The 14474-nt window shown below is 32.2% G+C and overlaps 2 protein-coding genes across 2 annotated transcripts; one reads left to right on the plus strand and one right to left on the minus strand.

The window, feature by feature from the left end:
* Positions 1-5208: 5208 nt before the first annotated feature.
* On the minus strand, positions 5209-6871 carry LOC135130874 (uncharacterized). The gene is made up of 3 exons (XM_064058323.1): positions 6201-6871; positions 5962-6128; positions 5209-5916 (listed from the first exon to the last, which is right to left on the minus strand). The coding sequence occupies exons 1-3, from the start codon at positions 6638-6640 to the stop codon at positions 5912-5914; spliced, it is 612 nt and encodes a 203-aa protein (XP_063914393.1). The 5' UTR covers positions 6641-6871; the 3' UTR covers positions 5209-5911.
* A 2911-nt stretch (positions 6872-9782) lies between these two features.
* On the plus strand, positions 9783-10902 carry LOC135130873 (uncharacterized). The gene is made up of 3 exons (XM_064058322.1): positions 9783-10056; positions 10111-10346; positions 10399-10902. Exons 1-3 carry the CDS (start codon positions 10023-10025, stop codon positions 10867-10869), a joined length of 741 nt encoding a protein of 246 aa, XP_063914392.1. The 5' UTR covers positions 9783-10022; the 3' UTR covers positions 10870-10902.
* The last annotated feature ends 3572 nt before the right edge of the window (positions 10903-14474 follow it).

Raw genomic sequence — 14474 nt, forward strand, 5'->3', positions numbered from 1 at the left:
AATGGAAGGAAACAAGGCAAAGGATAACGAAAAGGAATAGGGAAATTGGAAAAAGGTAAACTGGTATAAAATTAGGAGAAAAAAGTGATGAAGGTACTGTTTTGGAATGTCCAAGGGTTGCAAAAAAAGGAAAAGGAGTTCCGGGACTACGTGGAAAAATTTGATATGGTGGGGCTGGTAGAGACATGGGTACAAAGAGAAAACTAGGAGAAATTGGAAAAGACACTACCACAAGAATATGCGTGGGAGTGTCAAGAGGCGACAAAGGAAAAGAAAAAGGGGAGAGCAAGCGGGGGAATAGTAATGGGAATTCGAAAAGGAATGCAAGAATTGGAAAAGGAAAATAATACAGCTGGATAACAATCGATGGGAAATAATAATCGTTTATAGCAAGAAAATGGAGGAAACCAAGATAAACATAGAAAAGGAAATAAAAGAAAAAGGAGATTAAAAAATACCTATAGGAGGGGATTTTAACGCAAGACTGGGCGATAAGGGGACAAGAATAATGGATAAAGAAAAGTGGGAGAAAAGAGGATCAAAAGACAAAGCAAATAACAAAGAAGGGAAAATATTGTGGAAGATAAGATAAGATAACAGAAGTTACGTAGGGGCTAGGAGAGAATCAATTATAGACTATGGGATTGTCAATGAAGAGGCGTGGGAAGAAATAGAGAGTTTCAAAGTGGGGGAAAGGGTAGAATCACACCACATGCCACTAGAAATAAAAATCAAAGGAAAAGAGCAAGAGTACGAAAAACAAGAGAGAAGAAACGAAAGAAAAGAAATAGAAAAAAGACAAAGATACAGAAGTGGACTAGAAAAAAAAAGAAATTTAAAGTAAACGAAGATATAGAAGCTATGATAGCACAACTGACCAACTTAATTGTAGAAGCTACGGAAAAAAGGAAGTTATATGTACATATGGCAATTGATGAATAATGGATGTAACGGAGAATGTAGTGAGTTGAAGAGAAAAGTAAGGAAAAAATTAAGAAAATGGAAGAATAACAAGGGAAGGAAAGAAGAATACCTAGGAGATATAGATTAAATGTTCAGAAAAGCACAGACAGGAGGGGTGGTAGTGGGCAAAAAGTAAGTGTAGTCGTTGGCGTACGTAGATGATTTGGTGATTGTGGCAAAGAAAAGGGAAGAAATGAAAACAATGATTAAAAGTTTCGAGAAGTTTGTAAAAAAAAGGAATTGGAAGTAAATGTTGAAAAAACAAAAATTGTGGTGTTTGGGAAAAAGTAAGAAAGGAGAAGGAAGAGTGGGCATGGAGAAGCAAGAAGATTTAACAGATGAAAGAAACAGAGAAAGACAAGAAAAACAACAAGGTTATGTCGAATCAGGAAAGGATTGAGAGTGGTCAGATTGGTGACGTTTTTGCGGCCTGGCGAGAAAGAGCTGATAGTGAGGGAAGCGGAATACTGGAAAGAGAAAGAGAAGAATGGAAACAAATGGAGAGAAGCTTCGAAGAAAGAATCAATAATTTAGAGAAGAATGTGGAAAAAAAGAGAGGTAAGAAAGAAGAAACAATTTCATAATTACGGGTATGGAAATAAAGGAAAGAACAGATGCAAAAGAAGAAGAGGAATTTTTGAAAAAAGAAATTGAGGTAGAAGTAAAAGTGTTGGAAACAATAATTATAGGGAAAGAGGAAAGCAAGAAAATACTGGTTAAGACGCTTTGGGAGGAAAAACAAGAGGTGATGAAGAATAAAAATAAACTGAGAGGAAAGAGAATATATATTGATAATGATTGGACAGTACAAGAGCAAAAAATTCAAAAAGGAATTAGGGAGATAGCTAAAGAGGAAAGAAAAAAAGGATACACAACAAAGGTGGGATATAAGAAGCTGGAAGTAGGGGACAAAATGTATATATGGAATGAAAATAAAGGAAAATTGGAAGAAAAATTTCTCAAATCAAGTCAGCACTAACCGAAGAAAGAAACACAAAGGGGAGGGGTAGTAATGATGGGACAAATAAAGACTTTAGGTTTAAGAATGTAGATTTTGTACATAACAGGGGAATGGGAAAGAAGAACGGGGAAAATAAAAGTGGTTTAAAATTACTCTTTTGGAATATTGCGGGTTTGAAAAAGAAAGATAACTTATTTTGGAACTACGTGAAAAATTTTGATTTTGTGGGACTAACAGAAACATGGATACTAGAGAGAGACTGGAACAAACTGAAAGACGTGTTGCCAAGGGAATTTCAGTGGAAATTGCAAGGGGTAAAAAAAGAAAAACACAATGGTAGAGCAAAAGGTGGAATCATAATAGGAGTGAAGAAAGATATAAAAGAAATAGGAGAGGGGGCAATAGAAATGGAAGGCTTAGTTGAAAGAAAACGGATTGTAAATAAAAAAAGATGGAGAATCTGCACAATATATAGTAGAGGAATGAGAAACACGACACAAGAAATACAAGAAAAAATCGAAGAGTCCGAAGAAGAATTTCTATTGTTAGGTAGGGACTTTAATGCCAGAATAGGGAACAAAAGCAGGGAAAAAGACGGGGAAAACACACGAAAATCGAAAGATAAAGTAGAAAATAAAGACGGAAAATTGCTATGGAAATTAATTGAAGAAAGAGGTTAGGAAGTCTTGAATGGGGTGAAGGAAGGAGACGAGGAGGGAGAATTTACCTGGATAGGTAAAAGAGGGGAATCGGTAATAGACTACGTAATAGTAAACGGATTAACAGAAGAAGAGGTAGAAACATTCAAGATAGGAGAAAGAGTGGACTCCGATCACATGCCACTAGAAGTAAAAGCGAGGGGCATAAGTAGAGGGAGCGGATGCTTAAGGAATAAAGTAGGAAAAGAGAAGAAGGTATGGGTATGGAATGGAAAAGGAATTGAGCATTATAAAAAAAAAATGTTGGAAGTGGAATTTAAAGAAAGAGGAACTAAAAAGAACATGGAAGAATTAAAAAGAGAAATTGAAAAAGCAGCCATAAGAAAAGAAATTGTAACGACAAAATTCAGAAAAGAGAAACAGATGTTTACGAAGGTGGAAAAAGGGGAAAGGTATAAAAGAAGAGTACTGGCAAGCAAAAAATAATTATAGAAACAGATCAAAAGAAAGAAGAGATACAGCAAGAAGAAGAAGAAAAAATTAAAGCCATAAGAACTGAGCAAGAGGTATGGCAGTATATAAATAAAGAACGGAAGAACAAAATAACGATTAGTGAAGACATACCTATAATACAGTGGAAGAAGCATTTTATGAAACTGTTGAATGGAAAGGAAGAGAGAATTGTAGTGCAAGATAGTAAAACCGGGATTGGTGGTAGAGAAAGGGAGGCTGAGATTCGAGTAGAGGAAGTAGGAAGACTGAAAAGAGGAAAAGCACCGGGGAGGGACAGGTTGGTAAACGAAGTGTGGATATTTGGGACGGATGGGATGATTGAAAGATTGAGCGAGTTAATGAATGATGTGTGGACGGGTAAAGGTTTTCCCAGGGAATGGAGAGTAGGCCAAATATGCCCAATTCATAAAAAGGGTAGTAAAGAAAAAGTAGAGAATTATCGGGGAATAACTCTCCTAAATACGGCATATAAACTGAACGCAATGGTGTTAAATGAAAGGTTGGTGACAGAGATGAACGAAAAGAGTATATTACCGGAAAGTCAAGCGGGATTTAGAAGAGGTAGAGGGGCTATGGACAATGTATATATCCTGCATCATCTAATAGAAAAAGAGTTGCTAAAGGAAGGAGGTCGGGTATATGCACTGATTGTAGACCTAAAAGCCGCGTTTGATACGGTGGACAGAGAGTGTTTGTGGGAATGCATGGAAAGAAGAGGACTGAGTGAAAAGTTAATTGTAGCAGCAAGAGAGATTTATAGAGAGACAGTGACTAGTGTGAGAGTGGAAGGAATAGAAAGTGAAATATTTTGGACGACGAAAGGATTGAGACAGGGATGCCCATTAAGTCCCAGTCTGTTTTCTTGTTACATAAACGATATCGAGGAAATGTTTAGAGGAGTACAACCGGGAGGAATTGTGGTGGGGAGAGAAAAAGTATGGTGTTTGGCACTTGCAGATGATTTGGTAATATTGGCGAAGGATGAATGTGGAATGAATGAGATGAAAAAAAAAACTGCAAAGATACTTTAAAAGAAAGAAACTGGAGGTAAATGTAGAAAAAACAAAAATGTTGGTGTTTAGAAAAAAAGGAAGAAAAGGGGAGGAAAAAGTGTGGCGTTGGGAAGATCGAATCATAGACACAGTAAAGGAGTTTAAATATTTAGGATTTAAGTTTACAACAACTAACACGGTAAAAGCACACATAAGAGAATGAAGGGTCAAAGCAATGCAGATAATGGGAATGGTGTGGAGTATAGGTAAGAGAATATTTGGACATGACGTAAGAAGAAGGATGAAAATGTTTGATAGATTAGTTAGGAGTGTATTAATGTATGAAGTGGAGATATGGGGATGGAAGGAATATGCAGAGATTGAAGCAGTACAAGAAAAATATTTGAGGTGAATGTTAGAGCTACGGAAAGAGACGCCAGGCTATATAGTAAGAGAAGAATGTAAAAGAGAGAAATTAAGAGTATACACTGGGAAAAGAGTTGTAAAAAATGATGAAAGGTTGAAAGAAAGAGAGGAATGTAGGATATTGTATGAATGCTTAAAAAAAAAAGGAAGCAGGGAAAGAACATCACAAGGGTGGACAAGGATATTATGAAAGACTGGGATAAGCATGGATGGAAATAGAGAGAAAGAGAGAAATGGGGGTGAGTATGAGAGAAGAGCGAGTGTAAGTAATTCTAGGTACAATGCAGACTATAGATAGATAATAACAGAAACAATATCAAAGTACCTAGACAGAGAAAGCGCGAAAGAAAAAAAAATAATTGCGAGATTTAGGTGTGGGAATGAAGAAAGAAATTATAAGTTTTGGGTAAGCGAAGGTGAGAGAATGTGTAGGATGTGTGGAGAAAGGGGAAAGACGATAGAGCACATGCTGCATGATTGTGAGGAGAGCAAAGAAAGAGAGGAGAGTGTGACAGAGATATTGAATGAAGACGGAAGAGGGGTGGAATAGATGAAAGAAGTGGAGAGGACAAGAGTAAGGCTGGGGCAAGGGGGATGGGGTAAAGGAAAGAAAAAATAGTTATTTAGTTTATAAAATGTATTTATTTGTTTTTTTTTTTAACTAGGGAAAAAAATTGTAGTGTCAAGAATCTTTTTAAGCACGTAGGGTAAAAAATAAACACTTACTACTACTACTACTACTACTAACAGATGAAAGAATTCCAGTACTTAGGATATACATTAAAGCGCAATAACTCAGATAGAGCGCATAGAATAGGAAAGAGAAAATTTGGACATGATTATAAGAGAAGAATGATGATGTTTAATAGTTTGATCAAAAGTGTACTTATGTACGGAGATTTGGGGATGGAGGGAATATGAAGAAAGAGAGAGAGTGCAAGAAAAACAATTAAAATGGACTTTGGAATATACGCCGGAAAATCTTTAGGGTTGTTTACCAGATGTTTGGAATATAGCCTCAGTCACTCCCATATTTAAGAAAGGTGTAAAACTTGAGGTTAACAATTATAGATCTTAAAAATTTTAGCACAGCTTTTGTGATAGCATACACTACATGTAACACGCTTAATGAACGCACTAATAACAGTTTGGTTACATTTTTTTTTTGTTACAATATCAGGAAATCTTTATACGTAGTTAAAAAAAAAATGAAACTGCTGTGTATACAGCTTTGCCAATCTACAAATAAAACGTATAGACGATAGTTTACAGTAATTTCTCTGGAGAAGTCAATGCTTATGGGTTTAATATTGTTACACAACAGCAACAGAAACATTTTTCGATTTTCGTTGTTAAAATTATACCATTTTGTCATCACGAGAGTTGTGAATGTATTCTCAGACTAAAAAAAGACAGTCAGAACAAATACAAGCAGTTATAAATTTACTTCGTCTTGTAAAGTTTCGCATGTTGTGATCATAATAACGAATCCAGACATAGTCATAAAAGTAAAGATTGCGTTGTAGCATATAACAATGGTCTCTGACCCTTCTAAGCGCTACACTAAACGGTATTATAAGGTTGCCCATAGTTTGGAGACACTGAATTCGTAATCTGGAAATAAGGACAGGACATTTTTACATATTTTGTGAAATTTCTGTACTTCAAATAAAAATTTCCACTTACCTTTTAAATTCACAGTGTCTTCTGACCACTAGCCGCAGTCTAAGTTTAATTTCTTCTTGGTATTCTTGATCATCCACTAAATCTTCTTCGTTTTCTTTTCCATCCATAAAACAAACGTCCTCGATGTACTTGTTGAACAAATACATCTGAAATTTCAAATGTTGACTTACATAAAGGACTTGAAATGGGTGGGCCATTATAGTAAAAAAAGCCACGTGAGATGTTAATCTTAAAACGGAAAAAATGTAGTCACATGTATGTAGAAGAAAATTTCTGGACAGAACAACGCCTAACGAAGAATATATAACTAGATTGTCCCATAGCAAACCTGTTAACAACACCACGATTACAAAAGTTTTGATCATTTTCGTTTCGTTTTTGATTTTGTTTTTGATTTGTTCGCCAGCTGTGTCGATGTTCCAAAGTGGAAAGTTACTCATGGTGTCTTCAATTCCGTTAATTTTGTATATATGAATGAACGAAGCAAAGACGGCCTAGAAAAAACGTGTACCACTCTGAAAGCTCCACCTGAATATTGTTACATAAGACATTTGCGTGAAGATTAGTCCATATTGACTTAGTTTAAGAGAAATTGGTGACGAGACGCAAAAGCCTATCTGGGTGAATAAAATTAGAGGAATGATGAAGATTAAAATTTTTAATATGTATTGAACGAATTTGTTCTGAAAAATCTTATATCCTGCAACATATACAAGTTTTATAGGATCCTCTAAAAATATTTTAGTAAAATTAGTAAATTTAATTAATTACAGTAAGTTAGTTTTACCTTTTAGTTCATTTTGATATCTAAAATTCATTTCTTTTCAGTTAACGTGGCTTTTGGAGACTAGGCAGTATTATGCTTGGGTTACGGTCAGGGTAGACGTATCGATTAATAATCTTGGTAATTTTCAAAGAATAGCTGATGAGGGTAATTATAGTTGTATTACATGAATTGATGGGAAATACGATTCAAAAAATTATCAGACGTATTCTGAGATGATGGTCGAGAGGTGAAAAAATATTTTCGAAACGTTTTGGACTAGATTCATTGGGTGTAAAAGCGTAGGTACCAGCGGAAAGTGTTTGATTAGTTTTGTGAACAAATAAATTATCATTTATTATCAGTATTAAATCCAACACTTTACTTAATTTTACCTAAAGTTATACCAGTGAACAAATGACAATATTAGTCAGAAATTTATTAATTTTTTAAATAAAAATTGCAATACTCGACTAATATTATATACTAAAGCTAATAAAGTATCTTTTTCAATTTTCTAAAATAAAAAAAAATCTGTAAAGTATAAAAAATAAACAAGTTAAATGCTATAATATCGCTTCTACGTGACATTTTTCCGATGTATAAACAAACACTTCAAGTTAAAGCTTGTCGCTATTGCTGAGAGTCAATGTGCGTACTTGTGCAAAATATAATATTATAATTTTTTTAAGTTTTTAAAGGTAAGTATCTGAATTTCAAATGTTCCGATTTCCTAATTTTTTTGATTTTTAATTGCAATTTTTCGATTCTTGAGTTTTGTAGTCTTTCGAGAACTGCCCATTGAAATATCGCAATATCGAGATTGAAACACCGGAAAATGCAAATATCGAAAAATCGAAAATTGATAAAGCAAAAAGTAAAAAACTCGAATAATTAAAAAAAATTCGTTCTCAGACTAAGGGGCGGAGCCTAATTGCAAAATCCGTAAATACGGATTTACATTTATACATACATTTTTGTAGGGAAATCCCTACAAAAATGTACCATTTGAAATGTGTTTTAAGTTTCTAAGAATAAAAAAAAATCATCACAGTTGTGAAGAGGTGTGTGGGCGGGGTTTATAATTTACCGTTTTTTCTTAATATACTTTACGATACTTTAAAACATGTTTTTAATTTCTTGTAAAGAAGTATTTTGCAGTTAAGCTCCGTCCCATTCGCTTACGACGAATAAAAAACATCATCACAATTGGGATGGGCGGGTGGGCGGGCTTACATTTTGTCTTTTTGTTTTAATATGTGTATAATCCATATTTTCTTGCAAAAATGTACCATTTTAACCATGTCTTGAATTTACTGTTGTGAAAAGATGGCTATGTGTATTAAGAAAAAAAGGCTAAATATAAGCTTATATTTTCATTTTTTTTTTTAATACGTAGTCATCTTTTCACAACAGAGATTTAAAATAAATGACTACATATATTAAGAAAAAAGCCACAATATAAACCTCACACATCCGCCTGGATCTCAATCTGGCCTTAAGTTTTAATATATGTACATAGTTTTTTTTAATAACACGATGCTCCAAAACATGTTGTACATGGTAATTTCTTGTAGCGAAATAAGGATTTTGCAGTCAAGCTCCGCCCTCTTGGCTCATGACGAATAAAAAAAATCATTACAATTGAGACAGGGCGGGTGGGTGGGGCTTAAATTTTGACTTTTTTTTTCTTAAAAAACGTAGTCATCTTTTCACAACAGATATAAAAAATAAATGACTACCTATATTAAGAAAAAGGCCACAATATAAGAGTACCCGCTAAGATAAAACTGATTTTGGAAAATGACATGCTCTAAGAAAAGAGAGGGCGGGTGGGTGGTGCTAGTACCTGTTAAGATAAGACTGATTTCAGCAAATGACATTTCCTCTAAGAAACTTAATTAAATTATTATAAGAAAATACACTAGAAGCTCAAAAGCACTTTCAAATTCTTTCCAAACAGGAATACCTAGAACCTCAAGATTGTTTTAAATTAAAAAAAAAAAAAATACCAAAGTCCCCCAAAATTGTTTTCAGTAATTTACAAAAAAAAAAACCTCCATAGGCTCCCAAAATCATGGGAAGTATAGCGTCATTAAAAAAAAAAAGTAATGAACCAAAAAACAAAAAACTGAAGAATAAAAAATTGAAAAATCGAATAATTAATAAAATGAAAAATTAAGAAATCCAAGCGGAAACAAATTGAGAGATCGAAAATTGAAAACTAAAATATTCGAGACAGCGAAAATTAGCTAATCTAAAAATCGAAAAACCGAAAAATCAAAAATTCGAAAATCGGGATTTCGAAAAATTTTAAAAATCCAAGAATCAAATTGCAGAAAAAACGAACTCTCGAAACTCGAAAAACCGAAAATTCGAAAAATGAACAAATCCAAAATCGAAAAACCGAAAATCAAAAATTCCAAAAATCGAGAATCGAGCGATCTAGAATTCAAAAAATATAAAAATATCATATTATTAATTATTTATCACCTGTGCATTTATAGAAACATTTATAAAAAAGAGTTAATAATATTTGTAAAAAAACACTTTTAACTGAAATAATCCAAAAAAAATCCAAATTGTATTGTTTTGAATGAATGATAAACCGTTCTGGAAATATTTGGCTGTGCTGTACAATTCTCTCTCTACATTATAAATAAAATGCTAAAAATAAAGTTAATTGTTTCTTATCACCACACCAGAGAACAGAACATTCCTTTACAGCACATGCTTAAGTTAAACACTAAACAAGTAAATTGGATTAGATTAGTGGAAAATTACGAACAAAGGAAACGTTGAGTGACCCACTCTTAAGTCTTAACACAACAGAAGTGTCTACAAGCACTGATAAAACGATAACAAACTTGACAGATTTTCCTCAAGTTTGAACACACTATGTTTTCTGTATCATTCCAAGATACTTTACTGACTTGAGTCCAAACTCGTGACTACCTAAATAAAAAAGACCAAACAGATTAGATAATTACAGTTTATCTTCATAAAGATTAATTACATTATTACATCAGCCAAGATTCAACGCCTGATTGACACACACCATGGAAAACGTAGTCTTAGCTACCAGCAGCGATGGTAAGTTACTCCTCACTACCAAAAGCGTTCCTGATTTCTTTAAATTTAACACAGGAACAATTGTGTACCAAAAATTGACACTACGGTACCTAAAACAAGCCTCCCTGGTCACCAGACAGACCCTCTTCAAAACCGGCACCGTCTGTCGCACTCTCGGCGTCCCCCAGGACCCCGACGCCCTCTCCGAACTCGACCAACTCCCCCTCGAAGCGGCCAAAGACGGCATTTCCATCATAGCAGTCGACAAAACCACCGACAAAGTCGCCGGTGTGGCCATCAACAAGCTTCTAGTACCACCACGACAACCCCAAAACCACCAAAACTTAACAATCTGGGTTTCAGGTAAAGTCGCAGCCCTTCTTCCAGAATTTTCTCCACATTTTCAAGAACTTCAAGTCCCGCCAGATTATCGAGTTTATTTTGAGCACCGATAACATTTGTGATATTTTTGAGCACTGTGGCGTGGACTGCGTGATGGAGATTTTGTTTTTGGGGACGTCGGAGGAGTATAGGAAGAAAGGAATCGCGAAGAAGTTGTGCGAACTTTCGGTGGAGGTTGCGCAGAAGTTGAGGGATGGGGTTGATGTGAAGGAGGCGGTGGATGGGGGGGAATTGGGGTTGGGGCCGGTGCCGGAGGCGGTGTATGCGATGTTTACGTCGTTTATTTCGCAGAAGATCGGGAGGGAGTTGGGGTTCGAGATTGCGGCGAGGAGGAGTATGAAGAGGTTGGAGATTATGGGGGAGGTGGTGGAGAGTTCGCAGGTGGAGACGCCGGTGACGACTGTGGAGTATAAGTTGTTGCATAAGAGTTAAAGAGTTTTTATTTTAATAAAACTTCTAAAGAAATGAGCGTATATTTTCGGAAATGTTGAATTAAAAAATCGAAAATCGAAAATTTAAATTGGAAATTTCGAATTTCGAAAAACGAAAAATTAAAAAAAAAATAAATATTTGGAAAATCGAAAAATCCAACTCGGAAGAATCCAAAATTTGAAATCTCTATTTCTGAAAAATTCAAATTTTGAAAATTGAAAAAACCCAATATCGAAATTTAAAAATTGAAATTTTGAAAATTCAAAACGTCAAAGTTAAAAAAATTGAAAAATGTTGAAACGAAAAATCGAGAATTCGAAGTTATGCAAAATAACAACTAAAAAAAAATATAAAGTAGAAAAATCGAACATTCAAAAAATCGAAATGAAAAAAAAAACGAAAAATCGACACTAAATCAACAAATCGAAAATCGAGAGTTCAGAGAAAGGAAAATTCATAATTTCGAATTCTGAAAAACTGAAATACCGAAACTTCAAAAAAAAATATATGAAAATCGAAAAAATCAAATATATATAGAAAAAGCGAAATATCAAATTTCGGAATTTCAAATTTTGAAGAATCGAAAATCCAAAAACTCAGAAATACAATAATTCGAAACATTTAAAAAACTGAAAATTGAAAATTTCGAAAAACCAATATTAAAAAAAATATATCGAAAATTTGACAAGAATTTTGAAAAACCGAAATCTTATAAATCGCAAAATCGATAATTGAAAAAATCGAAAATCGGAATATTGAAACTCAGTGCCGAAATTGGAAAAATTGAAAAATCGAAAATCCGAAAATTGAAAATGTCGAAGTTTAGAAAATTGAAAATTCAAAAAGTCGAAATTTTGATTTTGAAAAATGAAAAATTTAAAAAATCAAAAATAGAAAATCGAAAATTCAGATACCTAAACGAAAATTCCAACATTCAAGAAATCGAAAATTCGAGATGTCGAATTTTAAAAAATCGGAATTATGAATCGAAAACTCAAAAAATCGAAATTCAAAAAATCCGAGTGTCGAAAAATTAAAAAATGGAAAATACGAAAATTGAAACTGTTGAAATTTGGAAAACTGAAAATAGAAAAATTGAGTAAATCGAGAATTTGAAAAATTGAAAATTAAAAGTAGAAATATCGAAACCCGAAAATCAAAAAATCGAAAATCGAAACTTTGAAAGTTGAAGATTCAGAAAAGCGAAAATTTGAAAATCGAAAATTTAAAAAATTGAAAATCAGAAATTTCGAAAGTAGAAAAATCGAACATCGAAAAATCGAACGTTCAAGAAATCGAAAATTCGAATGTCGAATATTAAAAAATCAGAATTTTGGAATTCGAAAATCCAAAAATCGAAAATCCAGAAAAACGAAAATTCAAAAATTTTAATTGTTAAAAATAGAAATTTCGAATTATCAAAAATCTAAATTTCGAATTGTATATAAAAAATTCAAAAAATCAAAAACACTAAAATTCTTGAAATGGAAAAATCGAAAAGCAATAAAATGAAAATTCGACATGGCGAATTTTGAAAACTTGAACATTGAACATTTCAAATTTTGAAAAATCGAAGATCAAAAGAGATGTCGAATTTTAAAAAATCGAAATTTCATAAAACGAAAACTCAAAAAATCGAAAATCGAAAAATCCAAGTGTCGAAAAATTAAAACATGGAAAATCCGAAAATTGAAAATGTTGAAATTTGAAAAACACAAAATAGAAAAATTGAGTAGGTAAATCGAGAATTCGAAAAATTGAAAATCAAAAACAGAAATATCGAAAAACGAAAATCGAAAAATCGACAATTCGAAAATTCGAGAAATGGAAAAATCGATAATTAAAAATTCGAAATTTCAATAGGACTAATTGCGAAAAAGTAAAGTCGAAATTTTGAATTTTGAATAACCAATATAAAAAACAAAAATTTCGAAAATAGAAAAATCGAAAATCGAAAAATCGAAAGAGAAGACAACAAGTCGAAATGTCCAAAATGTCGGAAAACCGAACTTTCAAGAAATCGAAAATTCGATTGTCGAATTTTGAAAAATCCGAAATTAGGAATTCGAAAATCCAAAAGATCAAAATTCAGCGAAAAAGAAAATTTGAAACGTCAAATTAAAAATTTTAATTCTTAAAAATCGAAATTTCGAATTGTATATCGAAAATTCAAAAAATCAAAAACAGGAAAATTCGAGAAATCGAAAATTCGAAAATTAAAACATCGAAAATTTGATGACGAATTTTGAAAAATTGAAAATTCGAAATTTGAAATTTTAAAAATCGAAAATCAAACGAAAAGTAGAAAAAACGAAAATTCAAAAATACAAATTTTGAAAAATTGAAAATTCGGCAAATTAAATTCAAAATTTCTAATTTTGAAGAAACGAAACTTAACCAAATCAGAAATGTGATAAATCGAAAATCGAAAATTTAAAAATTGAAAACTGGAAATTTCGAATTTTGAAATACCAAAATTAAAAAAATAATAAAAAATTTGAAAAGTCGAAAATCGAACAACAAGTAAATGAAATATTCGAAATTTCGAACTTTGAAAGATCGGAATTAGGAATTTGAAAATCCAAAGTATAAAAAAAAATCGAAAATTCGAAACGTCAAATTGAAATTTCGAATTCTCAAAAATCTAAATTTCAAATTTTGAAAAATTGAATATCGACAATTAAAAAAAAAAAAGAAAATTGGAAAGATAGAAAAATTCAAATAAACGAAAATTCAAAATTTCCAATTACGAAAAACCGAAGTATCGAAAATTCAAAAAATCAAAAACACGAAAATTCGAGAAATGGAGAAATCGAAAATCAAAACGAAAAACAGAAAAACCGAAAATCGATAATTTGAAAATCACAAATTCAGGAAAACCAACATTCAAAATTTCAAATTGTAAAAATCGAAATTTTAAATTCTGAATAACTGATATCACAAAAAATAAGAAATCGAAAACTGGAAAATCGAAAAACCAAAATTCAGAAAATCGAAAATTGAAATAAACGAAAATTCAAACATTCAAGAAATCGAAAATTCGAGATGTCGAATTTTAAAAAGTCGCAATTTTATAAATCGAAAAATCGAAAACTCAAAAATCCAAAATCGAAAAATCCAAGTGTCGAAAAATTAAAAAATCGAAAGTCCGAAAATTGAAAATGTCCAAATTTGGAAAATTGAAAACTGTATAATCCAGAAATCCAAGCTCCGAAAAATTTAAAAATGTGGCATTTAGAAATCGAAATTTTGAAATCTTTATTTTGAAAAATAAAAAATTTAAAAAATCTAAAATTTGAAAAGTCGAAAACTGGAAAATCGAATAATCGAACATTCAAGAAACCAAAAATGCGAATGTCGAATTTTGAAAAATTGGAATTTTGTAATTGGAAAATCCAAAAACTCAAAATTCAGAAAAAAAGAAAACTCGAAGCGTCAAATTAATAAATCGCAGTATCAAAATTTGAAAATTCAAAAATTCTAATTGTTAAAAATCGAAATTTCGAATTCTGAAAAATTGTGTACCAAAAATTCAAAAAATCAAAAGCACGAAAACTGGAGAAATGGAAAAATCGAAAATTAAAAACGAAAAATAGAAGGGAAAC

The sequence above is a fragment of the Zophobas morio genome, unplaced genomic scaffold (genome assembly GCF_036711695.1).
Source record: "Zophobas morio isolate AGI-343-1 ecotype UQ-CSIRO unplaced genomic scaffold, CSIRO_AGI_Zmor_V1 ptg000018l, whole genome shotgun sequence".
Classification (NCBI taxonomy): Eukaryota; Metazoa; Arthropoda; class Insecta; order Coleoptera; family Tenebrionidae; genus Zophobas; species Zophobas morio.

Excerpts from the sequence above, each read along its gene's own strand:
- LOC135130874 (XM_064058323.1), bottom strand. The coding sequence starts at position 6,640 with ATGAGTAACTTTCCACTTTGGAACATCGACACAGCTGGCGAACAAATC. Across the intron at positions 6,129-6,200 it reads AGACACTGTGAATTTAAAAG|ATTACGAATTCAGTGTCTCC; the intron begins GTAAGTGGAAAT and ends CCTTATTTCCAG.
- LOC135130873 (XM_064058322.1), top strand. The coding sequence starts at position 10,023 with ATGGAAAACGTAGTCTTAGCTACCAGCAGCGATG. Across the intron at positions 10,057-10,110 it reads CTTAGCTACCAGCAGCGATG|GAACAATTGTGTACCAAAAA; the intron begins GTAAGTTACTCC and ends AATTTAACACAG. Across the intron at positions 10,347-10,398 it reads TGGCCATCAACAAGCTTCTA|GTAAAGTCGCAGCCCTTCTT; the intron begins GTACCACCACGA and ends TCTGGGTTTCAG.